This window comes from Sinohyriopsis cumingii, chromosome 7 (assembly GCF_028554795.1).
Source record: "Sinohyriopsis cumingii isolate HCF-2022 chromosome 7, ASM2855479v2, whole genome shotgun sequence".
NCBI classification, from domain to species: domain Eukaryota; kingdom Metazoa; phylum Mollusca; class Bivalvia; order Unionida; family Unionidae; genus Sinohyriopsis; species Sinohyriopsis cumingii.
The window spans coordinates 59,119,046-59,135,076 of record NC_142967.1 but is presented as its reverse complement, the minus strand read 5'-3'; the positions used below and the strand labels follow the sequence as shown (position 1 = coordinate 59,135,076).

The following is a 16,031-nucleotide window of genomic DNA, read 5'->3' as shown; positions in this document are numbered from 1 at the left end:
ACTTTGTAGTCACAAATATTTTTTATTACAATGAGTTTCCTTTTCACTCTTCCAATACACACAATCTGTACAAAATACTTTCAGAAAGCTCTGAGATTTGTTAAAGTGTAATGGGATTTTGAGTTGAGCTGTAGTTTCTGTTATAAGGATTTAACATTGCAACCTGTTTTTGAATTAAGAGTTACATAGGCCTAATGTTCTTGTATGCATGCAATGAAATGAGTTTGATTATTTCAGGTTTGAACAATTGAAGAATCACATCACTGTACAATATAATGGCAGTAAATGTTTAAACTCTAATGCTTTAAAAATAAGCTGTTTTATACATCATTGTTTAGCAAAGGAACTATTCAGCTCCAACTCTATCCTTTGTAACATTTGCCAATAAGAGAGTATTCTTTTATTTATCTAAATAATAATTTTTTTAAATCACTAATTTGGGCAATGATTTTTATGTAAGTTAAGTTATAAATTCAAATTTATAATACTCCTTTAAAGATTATAATTTACTGCAGATTCACATTTGTGGAAACAACGAAACATTACATTCCTCAAGGAGGCACAAGAGTTTGGTTCCTTTGCAATAGGGCAAAATATTATGAAGAAAACTATCAGAGTTTCAGCATTTAGAAGCAACATCAGTCAATACATGCAAGAAAAAGCATAATTTTTAATTTTTTTTTTTTAAATATAAATTTCTATTTACAGTAAAACAGATGATATTTTTGCATAATTTGTGCATATCTAAGTTTTATGACACATTAGAGAGTATTGTATTGTTTTCCCAATGATCTCCGAGTTATTGCAAAAGGACATACACTGTATATCTTATGTTACATTGGATATTGTGTTGATTGGACTACAGCTTCCCCGATTCTTGAATTTGTTCACCAACGAAGAAAGAACTATTTGCAAAATTATGCAGATCAATTCAACAACAACAAACATGAACTTTTGAACCCATGTACTTATTGGGATTAATTCAAACTTATTTTAACTTTATAGGAAGAAAAAAGAACTTAAGAAGCGCAGTGAATTGGAAAAATTCGAGAGAAGAAAAAAGAAAGCTTTTAAGGAACAGGTAAATGATGTAATAAAAACCATCTGTTCAGAATTATATTCATCATCACGATAACATTCTAATAATTGATCAGTCATTAGTCAGTGACATACCCTTGTTAATATGATCATAAAAAGCAAACTGACCAGTCCCTGACCATGTTGAAATTATTGAATAATAACTCATGCTGTTTGTGTATTAAAATTTCAATAATGTTATCTCTCTGTAGTCTCATTATCAAACGTATATTTGTCAGTACTGACACATCTGTGATGACAGCTTCTGACAGAAAACCATATGAACCACAGGACCTACATGTGTTTGAAACATGTTTTCAATTCTGTACCGAAGAGTTATAGGTAATTTCAGTAATGAGTTTTCCAAACTCAGGTCTGTAAAAGTACTGCAGTTCCTTCAATAAAACAATATCTGTTTTTTTTCAGTTAGAACTATGATAAACTCAAAAGAATTCCTTTTCCAATCATGGTCAGCCAAACCCACATATAGTCTATTTTATCTTACTCATTCCTAGGCTGGTTCCAATTTTCCATATCATTAGTACAATTAGTCCTGTAACAGCTAACTTATATCTCTTTTCTGGAGAACTTTCTGCAAATAAAATGAGCACCCACTGTATCCAGTAGATAAAGTCTAATTTTGTTATGGTGCCAATAAAGTTCCCCTGTTCCCTTTTTCATAAAATATAACAAAGTTTGATATTAAAAGTAAAATACTGAAAAATGACTACATTTTCCAAAGTATATATACATGCTTATAAATTAAGTCCAACTGCAAACATAGATGCTGATATGCCTTCACATAATGTGCTAGCAGATATGGGTCTATGTTGTTTGTTCTATTGATTATTCCTAACAAACTGCGTTATGCTGTGGCAGATCTTGGTATGAGCAGTTTGCAGGTGGACTTGATCTATAAGCGAGTATATACTGTATTTATCAGATGGGCCTCAGAGGCTCGTAAAATGAGGAACACTAATGTTTTAGCTAAGGTTTTTAGAATGCATTGTAACCTAATTATTTCAGGAGTTAGTGCTCCTCATTGATTTGGTCAAAAGTGGTCAAATTAGTAAGGAGGAACTGAAAACTATCCTGGTAATACTGCATCCAGATGAATCTGATGCTGGTATCTCAGGCATTCTGGAGAAGACCTATGACCCCAGTACAATGGAAAAGGATGGGAACACTTCACAGCAGACTAAGTAAGTATACTATATATTGATCTGACCAAGTGCTTATTTTGTAAGTCTGCATCCACTGTCCAAGGGAAAAATATGTGATGAGTTCTTGTATGGAAGGATATATAGCTATAAAATCGTTAGCAAAGAAATTTGAATGAATCTCTAATTTGCTGCTTTGCAGTGACATAGGCTTTAATATTATTAAATAAGGGTACTGACAGTGATAGTACATAAATATGAAACTTAACCTTTTTCTCAGTGCAGTATTATATATTTCTTCGAAGACGTTACCTCATCATATATGTTTGGTTATTTTTCACTGCCTTACAAATTCAAGTCTCCCAAGCAAACAAGATTAACCATTTTTGGCTTCTCTTAATATTAGGTGTGCCATATATATTTGCTTACAAGTGGACTTTTATACTGAAAATTTGATTTATGCAAAATAAGTGTTGCCTTATAAGTGTGACATACAATTTTGTTTTATATAGTTCTAGGGATCATGCTGGAAACTCAAGATGTCTACAGTAAACAAAAATAGTCAATTCAAACAATTTTGTTTATGTTTTCATGCCTCTATTCCCATTCAGAAATGCATTGCACTGTGTTTATCTGTCATGACAATATTCATTAAACAATACTTTTATCTAGTTATTTGGATTTTAATAATTTGAGAATATCATGGGTAAATTAAATGCTACTAACTGCAAAGTGAAGACTGTCCATCAATGTTGTTTACAATGGCTGTTTACAAACAAGTATATTGCTTTCATTTTCCTGCAAGTCCTAACAACCTGTATTTGTATTAAAATTTATGCTTTGCTATATCATATAAGCATTGTGTTTGATGCACTAAATGTTTTCATTTAACTTGTACTTTCCTTTTCCTTAAGTTATATTTAATTTCAGTGTAATACTTCACAAGTTTTCTGCCTGTGCAAATGGCCCAATAAGTCCTTGCCTTTTTAAGTTGACAATATGTTTGATTGAGCCATAGAAATGGAAGATTATGTTCAGCTATAAAGCTGGCAAGCAGTGTCTCAGCATGTGAAACTTTATCCACATTTGATGCAGATTCCACAAACATGGATTTCAGTGATGTCATTTTTGTTGTGGTTAATTTGCTTTTATGAGATGGGGTTTCTGCGTGACACTTGTAGTTCTTGCCACTGTAGCAGACTTTCAAATCAGCTTTAAAGGAAGAACAGAATGCTTATTCATGTCCCTTTTAACACGATTTGCAACCACTGAAATTCCCAGTTCCAAACACTATTGAATTTCTTGTGATCTTTTGGTGGATTGGATTTTGGTCTTTTGGCATTGACACACTAAGACATCTTGACAAACTTTAAACAACATAGTCAAATCAACCCAGTTTTATGCCATTTGAGCTCCTGAGTAATCCAACCATAATCATTTAACATCTTTAATCCAGGTCAAAATACTTTTGATTATACATACAGACTTTAATCTTTCTTTAGATACAGGAGGTCGTGGGTTCCAAACCCAGACGAGTCATAGCAAAGACTTGTAAAAATAGTACTAGCAGCTGCCTCGCTTGGCACTCAGCATTAAGAGGTTAATGTTAGGAATAGTCGGCCTGGTGTCAGGATAATGTGTCTGGCTTGGACATGATGCCCCAGTGCTTGAAATCACTATAAACTGCTACACTGTAGACATCATGGTGATATGGCTAAAAATTTTAAAACTATATTAAAACTCCTATAAATTTTAAAACTACATTAAAAATCCTAAAATTGTTAAAATTACATTAAAAATCCTGAAATTGTTAAATTTACATTAAAATCGTAAAATTGTTAAAACTACATTAAAAATCCTAAAATTGTTAAAATTACATTAAAAATCCTGAAATTGTTAAAACTAAATTAAAAATCCTAAAATTGTTAAAACTACGCTAAAAATCCTAAAATTGTTAAAACTACACTAAAAATCCTAAAATTGTTAAAACTATGCTAAAAATCCTAAAATTGTTAAAACTATATTAAAAATCCTAAAACACACCCACTAATCCATCCTGACAGCTGTAATCATTTAAGTAGTGCATGCCTTGCAGAGAGAATCAAAGTAATATGTATTGAGTATTGACTGAGCTTTTCTGTAACCCAATCATACTCAATGAATGTCTTTAATCTTTTTGGAATTACTTGTGCTCACACTTGTGTAATCCACCTCCACAAACTTCAAACAATGAAACAAAAAATGACCATGCCAACATGATGAAAGGGCAAAACTAGCAACTACATTGTCTTACCCTGCTTAAAGCCAGTTCACAGTCATGTGGTCACTGGCATCATTACTGTAAACAGCATATTCCCAAGGGGTGCAAAACTGAGAGTAAAAAATCCCCCTTGGTGTCAGAACTGACGGTCACACTGAGTAAAAAAACAAACTAAGGGTCAAATAAAATATTTGGGTTTTTTTAAGCACAATAGGGAAACACTGTTAACTATACTACACTGGAACCAGAATATGAACAAGATGGTAAGAATATAAATTTTCACTAATAATTTTGCATACATATAAGTTTTTGGTAAGTGATGTGAAGGATGGAGGCATCTCTAAACTAGGGATATAAACCCTCACATACAGGAGGTTCACACGTACATTAGATTCTCTAAAAGCTCAAAGACCATGCTGTGGCCTCAAATCTTTGATTATTTCAAGTTTTTCTATTGTACATACAAGGGAATACTTTACATAATGAGTGTTAGAGTTGTAAACCTTTAACTGTATAATTTACTTTTAAAACTGTTGGAATGATTCATTTTTCATTTGCAGCACCAAAAAGAGAAAGAAAAAGAAGAAGTCAAAGAAGTTAAGTCAGGCACCAGAATTACATGATGGAACTGCAGAGGCACATTATATGGATCATGAGGGAACTGTGGAAGCAGAAATGGCCCAGCAACCACTGCCTGTGAGACTTCCACCTCTTGGAAATGAGACTAAGAAATAATAAAAAAATTAAAAAAGGCTTATAAGGTAGACTCACCCAATCTTGCTCAAATATACACCTATCTGTGCTAGATAATTTTAATTTTAGTGCCGAGAGTTTGTGCTTAATTTTGATAGGTCTACAATAATTACTTAAAATTTATGGTTTGTTTTCTTGCATGAATTAAGTGTTTTTTTGTTAGATGCATTGCATTATTTTTAATTTACTTACTCATACCTAATTATTTTATTAGCTTGATTGAAGTGGGTTTTTTTGAAGATGCACTGCATTTATCATTTCGTGGTTCCATGTTTTGAAAACTTATTTTCATTTCATTGGTTGCTAAAAGAACTGATATACTGTTGCAGTTTAATTGTATTTGTGTCACATGGTCAATATTAGTTATGTTCACGTGTCAGTAATGTGTCTGCATAATTACACTGGGAACAATTGTCATTAGAATGCTTTTTCTAACAATGTTTTAGCTTTGCTGTATAAATTACCTTTAACATGTCTTTTCAAGATAACCAACCTTTGGAAGATCATTAAAAACAATACTCCAAGAGGTTCTGAAACATGACAAATGCATAACATTTTTTTTTTTTGCCTGTGTGAGTGTTACTGATGATTAATAATAAAACAAAACAATCATTTCTTCAAAAACTTGGGACATTTAATTCATGAAGCAGCAACCATTAAAATCCCCAAATGTTTTCGTACCTGGTGGTGCAGTCAATGATTGAGCATTTTCGTGTGCTAATGATAGGGTCCTACTAACCATCTCTAGCACTAAGAAGGCACAAACTTAAGAACACTAAAAAAGGCACTAACAAATACAGAAAGGCACTAAAATGACTAAAATGTATGAACAATTAATGACAAGATCAAATTGTTTGTTCTCTAACTACCATATACTTGCATATAACCCCGTTTGTGTATAAGCCACCCCCCAAACTGAACAGGTATAAACACTAAAAAGTGCATGACTCGTGTATAAGCTGACCCACAACTCTGAGACATCACAAGATGCATGAGGTAAGTTCAAAATGCATTTATTTAGGCAAACATATATTAACAAAGAGTACACATATACTTATCTCGGGCTTGGCATGTATAATTATTAAAAAGAAATGGTATAAACTTGTTTGAAAAGTAATTTATTTAAGTTTGTTTTCTTATTGTTTCTAATTCAGATTTGTGTACAATTTGATAGAATGATGACAAGAATTGAATAATTGCTAGCTGCTGTAACACTACCTCTCCCTTTTGACTCATTGTTTGTTTATGCATCATTGCACCAGTTTTTTATTTTGCCTTGAAACTGTAAATACCTAACTTGTTAAAATTTGATCCCAGTATGACAACACAATGAACAACAATACATTTTGATTCAATGCGCGCAATTAGGCTACTGAACATATTTACATAATGGCACCACAGCATGTACATCGTAGGTTTGAACACGCGCTGAATGAAGTACATTCCGCTGAATGAAGTACATCCCTTGGAGTTGAATCATGGGCACCACTCCACTAAACTTTAATGACATCTTCAAATACCATAATGAAGTTTCAGAAATAATCCTTCAAAAGTTATGCTAATACAGTAAAAGCTTAGTTGTAGTTTGCTTTAATGTAAGCAACCTTACACCATGCCTGTCAACTCTGATGGGGGAAAAAAAAACTCCCAAATTTTGGGGTCACTCCATGCCTACCTCCCGATTTCATAATATCTCTTGAATTTTGCAGAGAACTCCTGATTATTACATTATGTCTTTAATTTTCATGTCTCCTAAAAAAGAAAAGTCCTACATAAATAGATATATCATATGCATTCCATGGAAGCCTTGTTCCGTTGTATCACCTGTGAATATTGTCGTGACGAAATAATTACTAGAGAGAATTTGCTTCTTTGCTTAATAGGATGATCAGTTTAAACATTTTTCATGTAAATTTATGATTTTTTTTTCATCTATAACAATACAAAAATCAGAAGAAAAAAGCAAATAATAAACAACAATAAAATTGTCCGCAATTAATTTCAATCCCAAGAATGATCACCATGAATGTTGTAGCTCCATTCCCACCAAAGAAACTTACACGAGTGAGCACCTGTCATTTTTATAATGTATATACGAATGTCAATTACCATTGTTGAATTAAAAGAAGGAATGAAAATACATACCACGCAGTATGTGTCCTCAAAAAACTAATTCAGAATAAGGTTGGATATTCAATGAGAGGAAAATAGTTGACATGTGTATGGTACCATGAGGATGCCTATTTAGGTACCATTAGCTCAACAAATTTGGTAATCCTTTATTTGCCAATCAATTGCTGGTGCTTGTGTAACACAGTTTCTTTGAATCATGATGGAGGGCAAGTTGTTTTCACAAAATAGTTGCATCGACAAGGATTATCTTTTAATTAATCGCGCTGGCTTTCTTGCTTGTTTATTTAAGATTAACATTAGCTATTGTTCCGTTTGGCCACAGCTGACCAGAATATGAAAATAGAGCACGTCATGGGGGAAAATAAGACACTTCACAGAGAGAAACCATGCATCCTTTGTGAATTTCGCCCATATTAGACCCGAAAGATAGATCAATATTAGTGAAAACAAGGCTTTAAAAATGCCACAAAAAACGTCCCGATTTTAGGTCCCAATCTCTCTAAAAGGAGTTAATCAGAAACGATTTCATATACTAATACATGTACATGTGATCTTCAAATGAAAATGTGATTTCATGTCTAATGATAGAAGTATATCTTTATTGCTACATAATTTTGTTTTCAGATGAATGCATACAATATTTTAATAAGAACTAAAACTGGTCTTTTTGCACAAACCTGTTATGAGAGACCACCTGTTTTGAGAGACCTTTTTTTATTGGCAGAAGGGGCAGTCTCTTATAACAGGTTTTACTATATATATATATATATATATATATATATATATATATATATATATATTGTCTTACAGTTCTAATGTTTTTTTTAAAACACCGGCTGAATACCACACCAATACCTGATGAAATAAGCAGGAAAGAGTTTGCTGTGGCCTAGGTGGACACGAATACTAGTAGTAGTTAATGTGATAAATGCTCAGCAAGTTTTCTTTGATAGTAACGATACATGTACTTGAACATGTAAATATTTTACTGTAATTCCGTACATCTCGATGAGTTCATGCTTGATTTCGTTATCAAGCTATTTACTGATAAAATTGAAAGCTATCATCAGTTTCATGCTATACCTCTGCATCGATTAAACTTGGAAATGAATGTTCCAATTTGAGCAAGTTTTCTGTTGAGAATGTAGTGTTTACTATCATCTGTTGTCTTTGAAATACAAGCTTCCATGATAATTACCCTCCAGGTAAGTATACGCTGCAGCAACTAAATCAGGATTGATTTTTCCATGATCGTGGTATACCATTCAGTAAAAAATATGCTTCCATTATTTATATTAAAAACAGCATCGGGTTCGTCTTCTTTGAGAGTGTAATCTGGGCAGTGACTACACCAACAAGTAGGTCTCTGCTTTTTATTCTTCTGACATTACTGGTAGTGGAGACTGATGCTGTCAGGCCATATTCTATACTGAAGTTTTACGCTGTTTCAGCCTTCCATCACTGTGAGCTGCCACACTGCAGACATCATAGCGACATGACTGAGAAATTGTTCAAGCTACTTTAAGAATCCAAATCATGCGCACACACACATACATGAAAACACATACTGCAAATCCAACTTGCTTTCAAACACGAAACTGTTAGATTGTGATCATTTGAACTTTGTTTTATGTTGAGCAAAGAAGTTCATGTTCATTGGACCTTTCAGTACCATCACTGGACTCAAGCACATCTAAAAGAAAATGTCATTGGCAATTCTGTCACTAATGTTTTAACACAAATTACCAGGAACACCATGGAGTAAATATCCTGGTGAGAAACATATACCTTGGCCTGGAACACGACTTGATTCAAACCAACCAAAAAATCTGGTGAAGCACCTATTAATTGTGTTCATGCTGCATGTTACCAACAGGACACAAATCAATCACTTGACTTTCAGTAGTCATACTTGCATGATTGGATTGAAACCAGCTAATGCAATTTAACAAAACAGTTACTGTTACAGACATTGCAACCACTGCTGTTAGAACCACTTGGAAATAATTTTGTTCAGTATTTATATACACCGGGAGAGTAAGAGGTTGGTCAGTGCTGCACTACTGACTCAGTATAGTCCATTGATTTATTTACAATTTCGGATGAGATTGGTTTTCCACAGTAACCAACATGTTATCATTTGGCACTTAGGGATAAATGTCCACTAAATTAAGCATTTGTGTGAAAGGAATTGCAGGTTGTTCCTGAGAATACGGAATTACCACCAAAATCTATTTTATTATGTTAACATATAAATGCACGATGTCCAAATTCGTAAGTGGTAATTTCTTCAAAAAATATCCATTGCTTGGTATCCAGCAGTGACAGACTCACTTCGGTACTTCAGAAAACAGTGACACCCATGTGATGTTTCTTTGACCGAATCATATTTGCTGTATGTGCAAATTTACATCCACATGCATATCATGCCTGAGATCCATTAGGTCAAAGTCCCAAATATTATTCAACTGGTATACCTGAGCAATCATCTTTGAATTTTCTAATTTCTAATTGCTGTTGTCAAATTTGTTTTAAGACTGTACTTGATGCAATATCTGAATAAACATCATCAGCGGTTTTTATGCAACAGTAAAGAAAGGGTGTCACTATAAAGCATGTCGACATAATCAGTATAAAGCATGTCAACATAATCAGTATAAAGCATGTCAACATAATCAGTATAAAGCATGTCGACACAATCAGTATAAAGCATGTCAACATAATCAGTATAAAGCATGTCGACACAATCAGTATAAAGCATGTCGACACAATCAGTATAAAGCATGTTGACACAATCAGTATAAAGCATGTCGACATAATCAGTATAAAGCATGTTGACACAATCAGTATAAAGCATGTCGACACAATCAGTATAAAGCATGTCAACATAATCAGTATAAAGCATGTCGACACAATCAGTATAAAGCATGTTGACACAATCAGTATAAAGCATGTCGACATAATCAGTATAAAGCATGTCAACATAATCAGTATAAAGCATGTTGACATAATCAGTATAAAGCATATTGACATAATCTTGGTAAAAGGGCTTGATCTTAATTAAACTCATACATAAGCAGCTCCAACAGGTCTTGTATTGACGAATCAACACAGAATGGTTTTCTCAACTTAGGTTTTGTTTTTACTATGAATAGCAGTAAGTCCACCATCAAATATCTTTTGGGATTCAAATGCAGGATCAGCATGAAGGCTTTAAAACTAATCTTGTTCACTATCACAAACAGGGTCGACTCAAATTTATTTTCACAAATTTTCCACTGTTTTGCCACATATAAATTGTTCACGAGCTTGAAGAAATATTTTTCAAAGTCGTTAGTGGCCTTTTTTTCAGATCCATATTAATCTTCAAGTATGGGGCCATCCAAGCTTGTTGACAGAAGGCAACCACTCTATGGACCTACTTACATGCCTTAATAATCGCAATACAACTGTAGCTTTCATACATGTAATACATAATTGTTTTTGGTCAAGAGATTTGAGACAAGCATTGTACATTCAGTAAATAAACATCCCGATTCATCAATGATTTTACACTGATAAAGTGAAAACCACTTGCATGGCATTGACAATACTTTGGTGCTAATGGCTAATGGGTATGGTGAAGTTATTCAGGGTATTCTAAATCAGCTATATATGATTGCTGTTGTAATCATATAGTACATTATCTTTATATATAAATATATGCAGGTCTGGATCAATCCATGTAAACCCATCACTGGGTAATGGTAGCATCATTACTCAACCATAAACATTATTGTCGTAGAGATATGTAATGTAACTATCTGGGACATACCTGTTGCAAGGTGCACATATATCAGTGACTTGCCATTGAAGTTTCATCATGTGAGCACTCAATAAACAAATGTATATCATCAGTATGAGTCAAATATTTTATCTTGATTTTTGTTTTTGATACAAGTGCATCCCAAGGCATTCCCAGTAATGTAAAATAGTGCATGGGATATAACTTGTACATATGCATAGCAGTGTCATGAAATTTTTCAAACACAACTGCTAGCAATAACACATCAGCAAGCAAGATCATGATGGTCACCCCAATTTTTACACCAAGATGCTGACCAGACATTGCAGGCTCATAACCTTTTTTCTGAAATAGTGGTACAATAATGAGTTGTGATCTTTTAGTTTTCTGCTACTAAATTGCTAACTAGCTTATCTAGTGATGAATTTAAAAACTTTAACCATATTGTTTGGAATACTACTTACCAGGTGCCTTTGACACTGTTGCAGCTGCTTGTATTATTAAATGTCCATCATACCCATGCAGGTTATGATGCACTACAAAAATATTTGACTGGTTTAATTCTTACATGCAAATTGCATTTGCTGCATGCAGCTCCTCTATATGTGCCCATGATGTGACAATGATCATGAACTTTTTAAATCAGATGGCAAAATTGTCTCACTGAAAGTGCCATCACAAATCCAGTAATGAGTATCCATATAAAATTCATTAATATAATGATTGGTTATAATCATGATAGAGGGCAAAGAGAGTTGTAGAATCCATGTATATGTAATATCAAGTGATTTAACAAACACATCAACTGAATCATTGCTACAATACAATATCGGCAGCTCAGTTTGCCCATTGCATCTAACAACAGCATAACAAATTCCCTGGTCATTCACAGGAATGTTGAGATATTCGAAGGTAGATGATATACCAGTAGGGTATAATATGAAAACATTACCAGCAAATACCACGATTAAGTGTTTCAAATTTGCTGAGTGTGGCCTTAGTAACCTGCACCAGAAATTCTATATCACCAAAACTGAGTTCACCTATGTACAGTGTATTGCTAATATTTACATGACTGGTCTTACTGTTAATGGCAGGATGTAATGCAAATAAAACTGCCCATTCAAAATATGTCAACAACTTTTAGTTTATTACTGTCTATGACAGAACATACTCTGCTTTTGGTACATAACTCGATCAGCAGAATGGTTGGTTTGGGATATATGCACTTCAACTTGCATGCATCTAACAAGAATCCATTCTGATCCTGCACTGGTATATTTTTCCAACATCTCAAGAATCTTTAAAATTCCTTTGTTGATTTCATCATTGATAGCTTTGGTGTCTTTGTGATTTAAAACTGTACAAGCACCCCTATGAATCTATGGTTTTGTGATTTTTAATCCATCCTTGTCTGATGACTTTCAATTCAGCAGCATAATAATTGCCATGAGATTCTCTAATTTGCCACTGCACTTGTGAATCTTCAGTTCAGGTACTTGTAATTGCAGTGCTTTTCAGCAGCCTCAATAGAACTGGGATGTGTGATAAGACAACTTTCTTGTTCCCAAACATACTCAGCAGCCTCAATAGAACTGGGATGTGTGATAAGACAACTTTCTTGTTCCCAAACATACTCAGCAGCCTCAATAGAACTGGGATGTGTGATAAGACAACTTTCTTGTTCCCAAATATACTCAGCAGCCTCAGTAGCATTGGTATGTGTGATACGGCAAATTTCTTGTTCCCAAACATACTCAGCAGCCTCAATAGCATTGGTATGTGTGATACAGCAAATTTCTTGTTCCCAAACATACTCAGCAGCCTCAGTAGAACTGGGATGTGTGATAAGACAACTTTCTTGTTTCCAAACATACTCAGCAGCCTCAGTAGGATTAGTGTGTGTGATACAACAACTTTCTTGGGGGCCCTGAATGGCCGAGTGGTCTAAAGTGCTCTCCGTTATGGATCACTGCCATCTCACCTCTGTCTGCGTGGGTTTGAGTCTAGGATTCGGCTAACGTGGGTATGTGAGAAAGCTTGCCAGTAGCTTCTCGAGGGTCGGTGGTTCTTCCCGGGGTTTTCCCGGGTTCTTCCTCTACCATTAATACTGGCTGCCATGCATAGCCTATTGTGTGCTGAAATATGGCGTTAAACCCAACGACAACAACAACAACAATTTTCTTGCTCACAAACATTTTCAGCAGGCTCAGTAGCACTGGTATGTGTGATACAACTTTCTTGTTCCCAAACATACTCAGCAGCCTCAGAAGGATTGGTATGTGATATGACAACTTTCTTGTTCCCAAACATACTCAGCAGCCTCAGAAGGATATGACAGCTTTCTTGTTCCCAAACATAGTCAGCAGCCTCAGAAGGATATGACAGCCTTCTTGTTCCCAATCACACTCAGCAGCCTCAGAAGGATTGGTATGTGATATGACAAATTTCTTGTTCCCAAACATACTCAGCAGCCTCAAAAGGATATGAGAGTTTTCTTGTTCCCAAACATACTCAGCAGTCTCAGAAGGATGTGACAGCTTTCTTGTTCCCAGACATACTCAGCAGCCTCAGAAGGATATGACAGCTTTCTTGTTCCCAAACATACTCAGCAGCCTCAGAAGGATATGACAACTTTCTTGTTCCCAAACATACTCAGCAGCCTCAGAAGGATATGACAGCTTTCTAAGTGTTCGCAAACATTCTCAGCAGCCTCAGAAGGATATGACAGCTTTCTTGTTCCCAAAACATACTCAGCAGCCTCAGAAGGATATGACAGCTTTCTTGTTCCCAAACATACTCAGCAGCCTCAGAAGGATATGACAGCTTTCTTGTTCCCATACTCAGCAGCCTTAGTAGGATTAATATTAATATGTGTGATACGACAACTTTCTCGTTCCCAAACACACTCAGCAGCCTCAGTAGCAATAGCAGATGCAATACAGCAATGGTTGTGTTCAGCCTCTAACACATCTAATAATGCATGTCAGTTTTTATTGAACGTCTTGGTGTTCACATATAGGATAAGATAAGAAGATAAGATAATTCTTTATTTCAGACTACAAAGTCCATACCTCTAAATTAAAATATAATTATAAAGTAAAAACATCGTAAACATAAAAGAACATGTATATCATATGTATACAGATACATATACAATAATTAATTGTGCCATGCATTGTTAAGAATGAAATTAAATGGCACATTTAAAGAATAACTTGTTCCATCTACAAATAATATGAGAATTTAAACGAATGTCATAGTTCCAAAGAGATTTCAATATACAGTTCTTACTATTAGATATTCTTGTCATCATTGAGGAAACATACTTTCTCATTACTTCGTCAAAACCGAATAAATTATAATTTACAAACATGCTGGAGGCACTGTTCCAACTAGGAAGACCTAACAGAAAATGAAGACTGTTATAATACCAATAACTAGTTTTCTTTTCATACATTCACTAAAGTTTATCCACAGAGGAGCACAGTACGTAGTGCAGCAATAAGATTTAAATAATCTAATTTTAATATTCAATTAACAGTTCTTAAATTTACATAGAAGCATGTTTGTTCGAGTACACAAAAATCGGTAATGTCTCATCATATCTTCATTATCCGACTGATTGGATTTCAAAATATGACCCAAAGAGGTATAACTGTTGACATACTGTATGTAAGAGCATTGCCATTAAGATGTATATATATATATGACCAGACTACAACCGAAAATTCCAAAATGTACATGCCAGAGTTTGGACTTTTAATTCAACCCGAGTAAACTTTACAAATTTTCAATCTGTCCTGGATGTTCACATCAATGTGCAACAAACAGACAATAGCCATATTATCTAGTAATTTATACATGTGCACCTAATGAAATGTCTGAATTTATATGTACTCAGTATCAGGGACATCTTGTCTTTCTACAGGTTAAATAATTTTATTGAAGCATAAAAGAGGAGTGCTCATAGCTTTATTCTCTCTGCCCTGGCATTGTTTTTTAACCTTAGCTTTATAGGATTTACAAAATTTTATAAAAGTCAGCTTGCCCAGGCTGACTGGAATATTAAACTTGCCCATGCAGAATTTGTGCTTGCCCCAAACATAATATCCAACACGACTACAACAATAAGACAAAATATTGTATAGTTTAAATCACATATTTTTAGAAACTTTTGTTTCCTCTGCATCTCTGTTGGCACCCTACAACCATGTGCTGAAAAAAGTTATATATATAACACAGGTAGTTATGTAGATTAGAAAGAGAGTGTAGGTATAATGAAACAGCAAAAGTACACGTGTACATTGATTTAGACAGATGTGATAGATTGGAAAGAATTTTTTGAAAAAGCTACATTTTTAAGTTGTTGTTGTTATAGGGTTTAACGCCATTTTTCAGCACAAGATAGGCTATACATGGCGGCCAGTATTAATGGTGGAGGAAGAACCTGGTAAAACCCTGGAAAGAACCACTGACCCATGAGAAGCTACCAGCAAGCTTTCTCACATATCCACATTGGCCGAGCCCGAGACTCTAACCCACACAGACAGAGGTGAGATGGCAATGATCCGTGACAGAGAGCGCTTTAGACCACTCGGCTTCTCAGGGGCCCCCATCTTTAAGTGAGAGCAGGAGAAATAAAGCAAGACTATTTGTAATAATTTATTTATACTCACAAGTCATGAGTTGTGAACACTTATTTTATTCATTTACCGTATATACTCGTGTATAAGCCCATTCACGTATAAGCCGCCCCCCCAAACTGAACAGGTATAAACACTAAAAAGTGCATGACCTGCGTATAAGCCGACCCACAAAACCGAGACATCTCAAGATGCACGAGGTAAGTTCTCAATGCGTT

General features: G+C 34.5%; 2 protein-coding genes across 4 annotated transcripts in view; one reads left to right on the top strand and one right to left on the bottom strand.

The window, feature by feature from the left end:
• Positions 1-16,031, bottom strand: part of LOC149795336 (kinesin-like protein KIF28) — a 206,148-nt gene that overhangs the window by 3,020 nt on the left and 187,097 nt on the right. The window lies entirely within an intron of this gene.
• The window catches only part of LOC149795338 (uncharacterized), a 252,889-nt gene that overhangs the window by 214,049 nt on the left and 22,809 nt on the right, over positions 1-16,031 (top strand). Inside the window, exons 26-29 of one of the 3 annotated variants that reach the window (XM_089965109.1) lie at positions 1,006-1,081; positions 2,104-2,279; positions 5,058-5,258; positions 10,736-11,708. In XM_089965109.1, coding sequence (XP_089821235.1) covers positions 1,006-1,081; positions 2,104-2,279; positions 5,058-5,232 — 427 coding nt within the window. In that variant the 3' untranslated portion in view covers positions 5,233-5,258; positions 10,736-11,708. Of the gene's footprint in view, positions 1-1,005; positions 1,082-2,103; positions 2,280-5,057; positions 8,508-10,735; positions 11,709-16,031 lie in introns of those variants that run through there. The other 2 variants (XR_016422309.1, XM_089965108.1) reach the window with 2 other exon arrangements.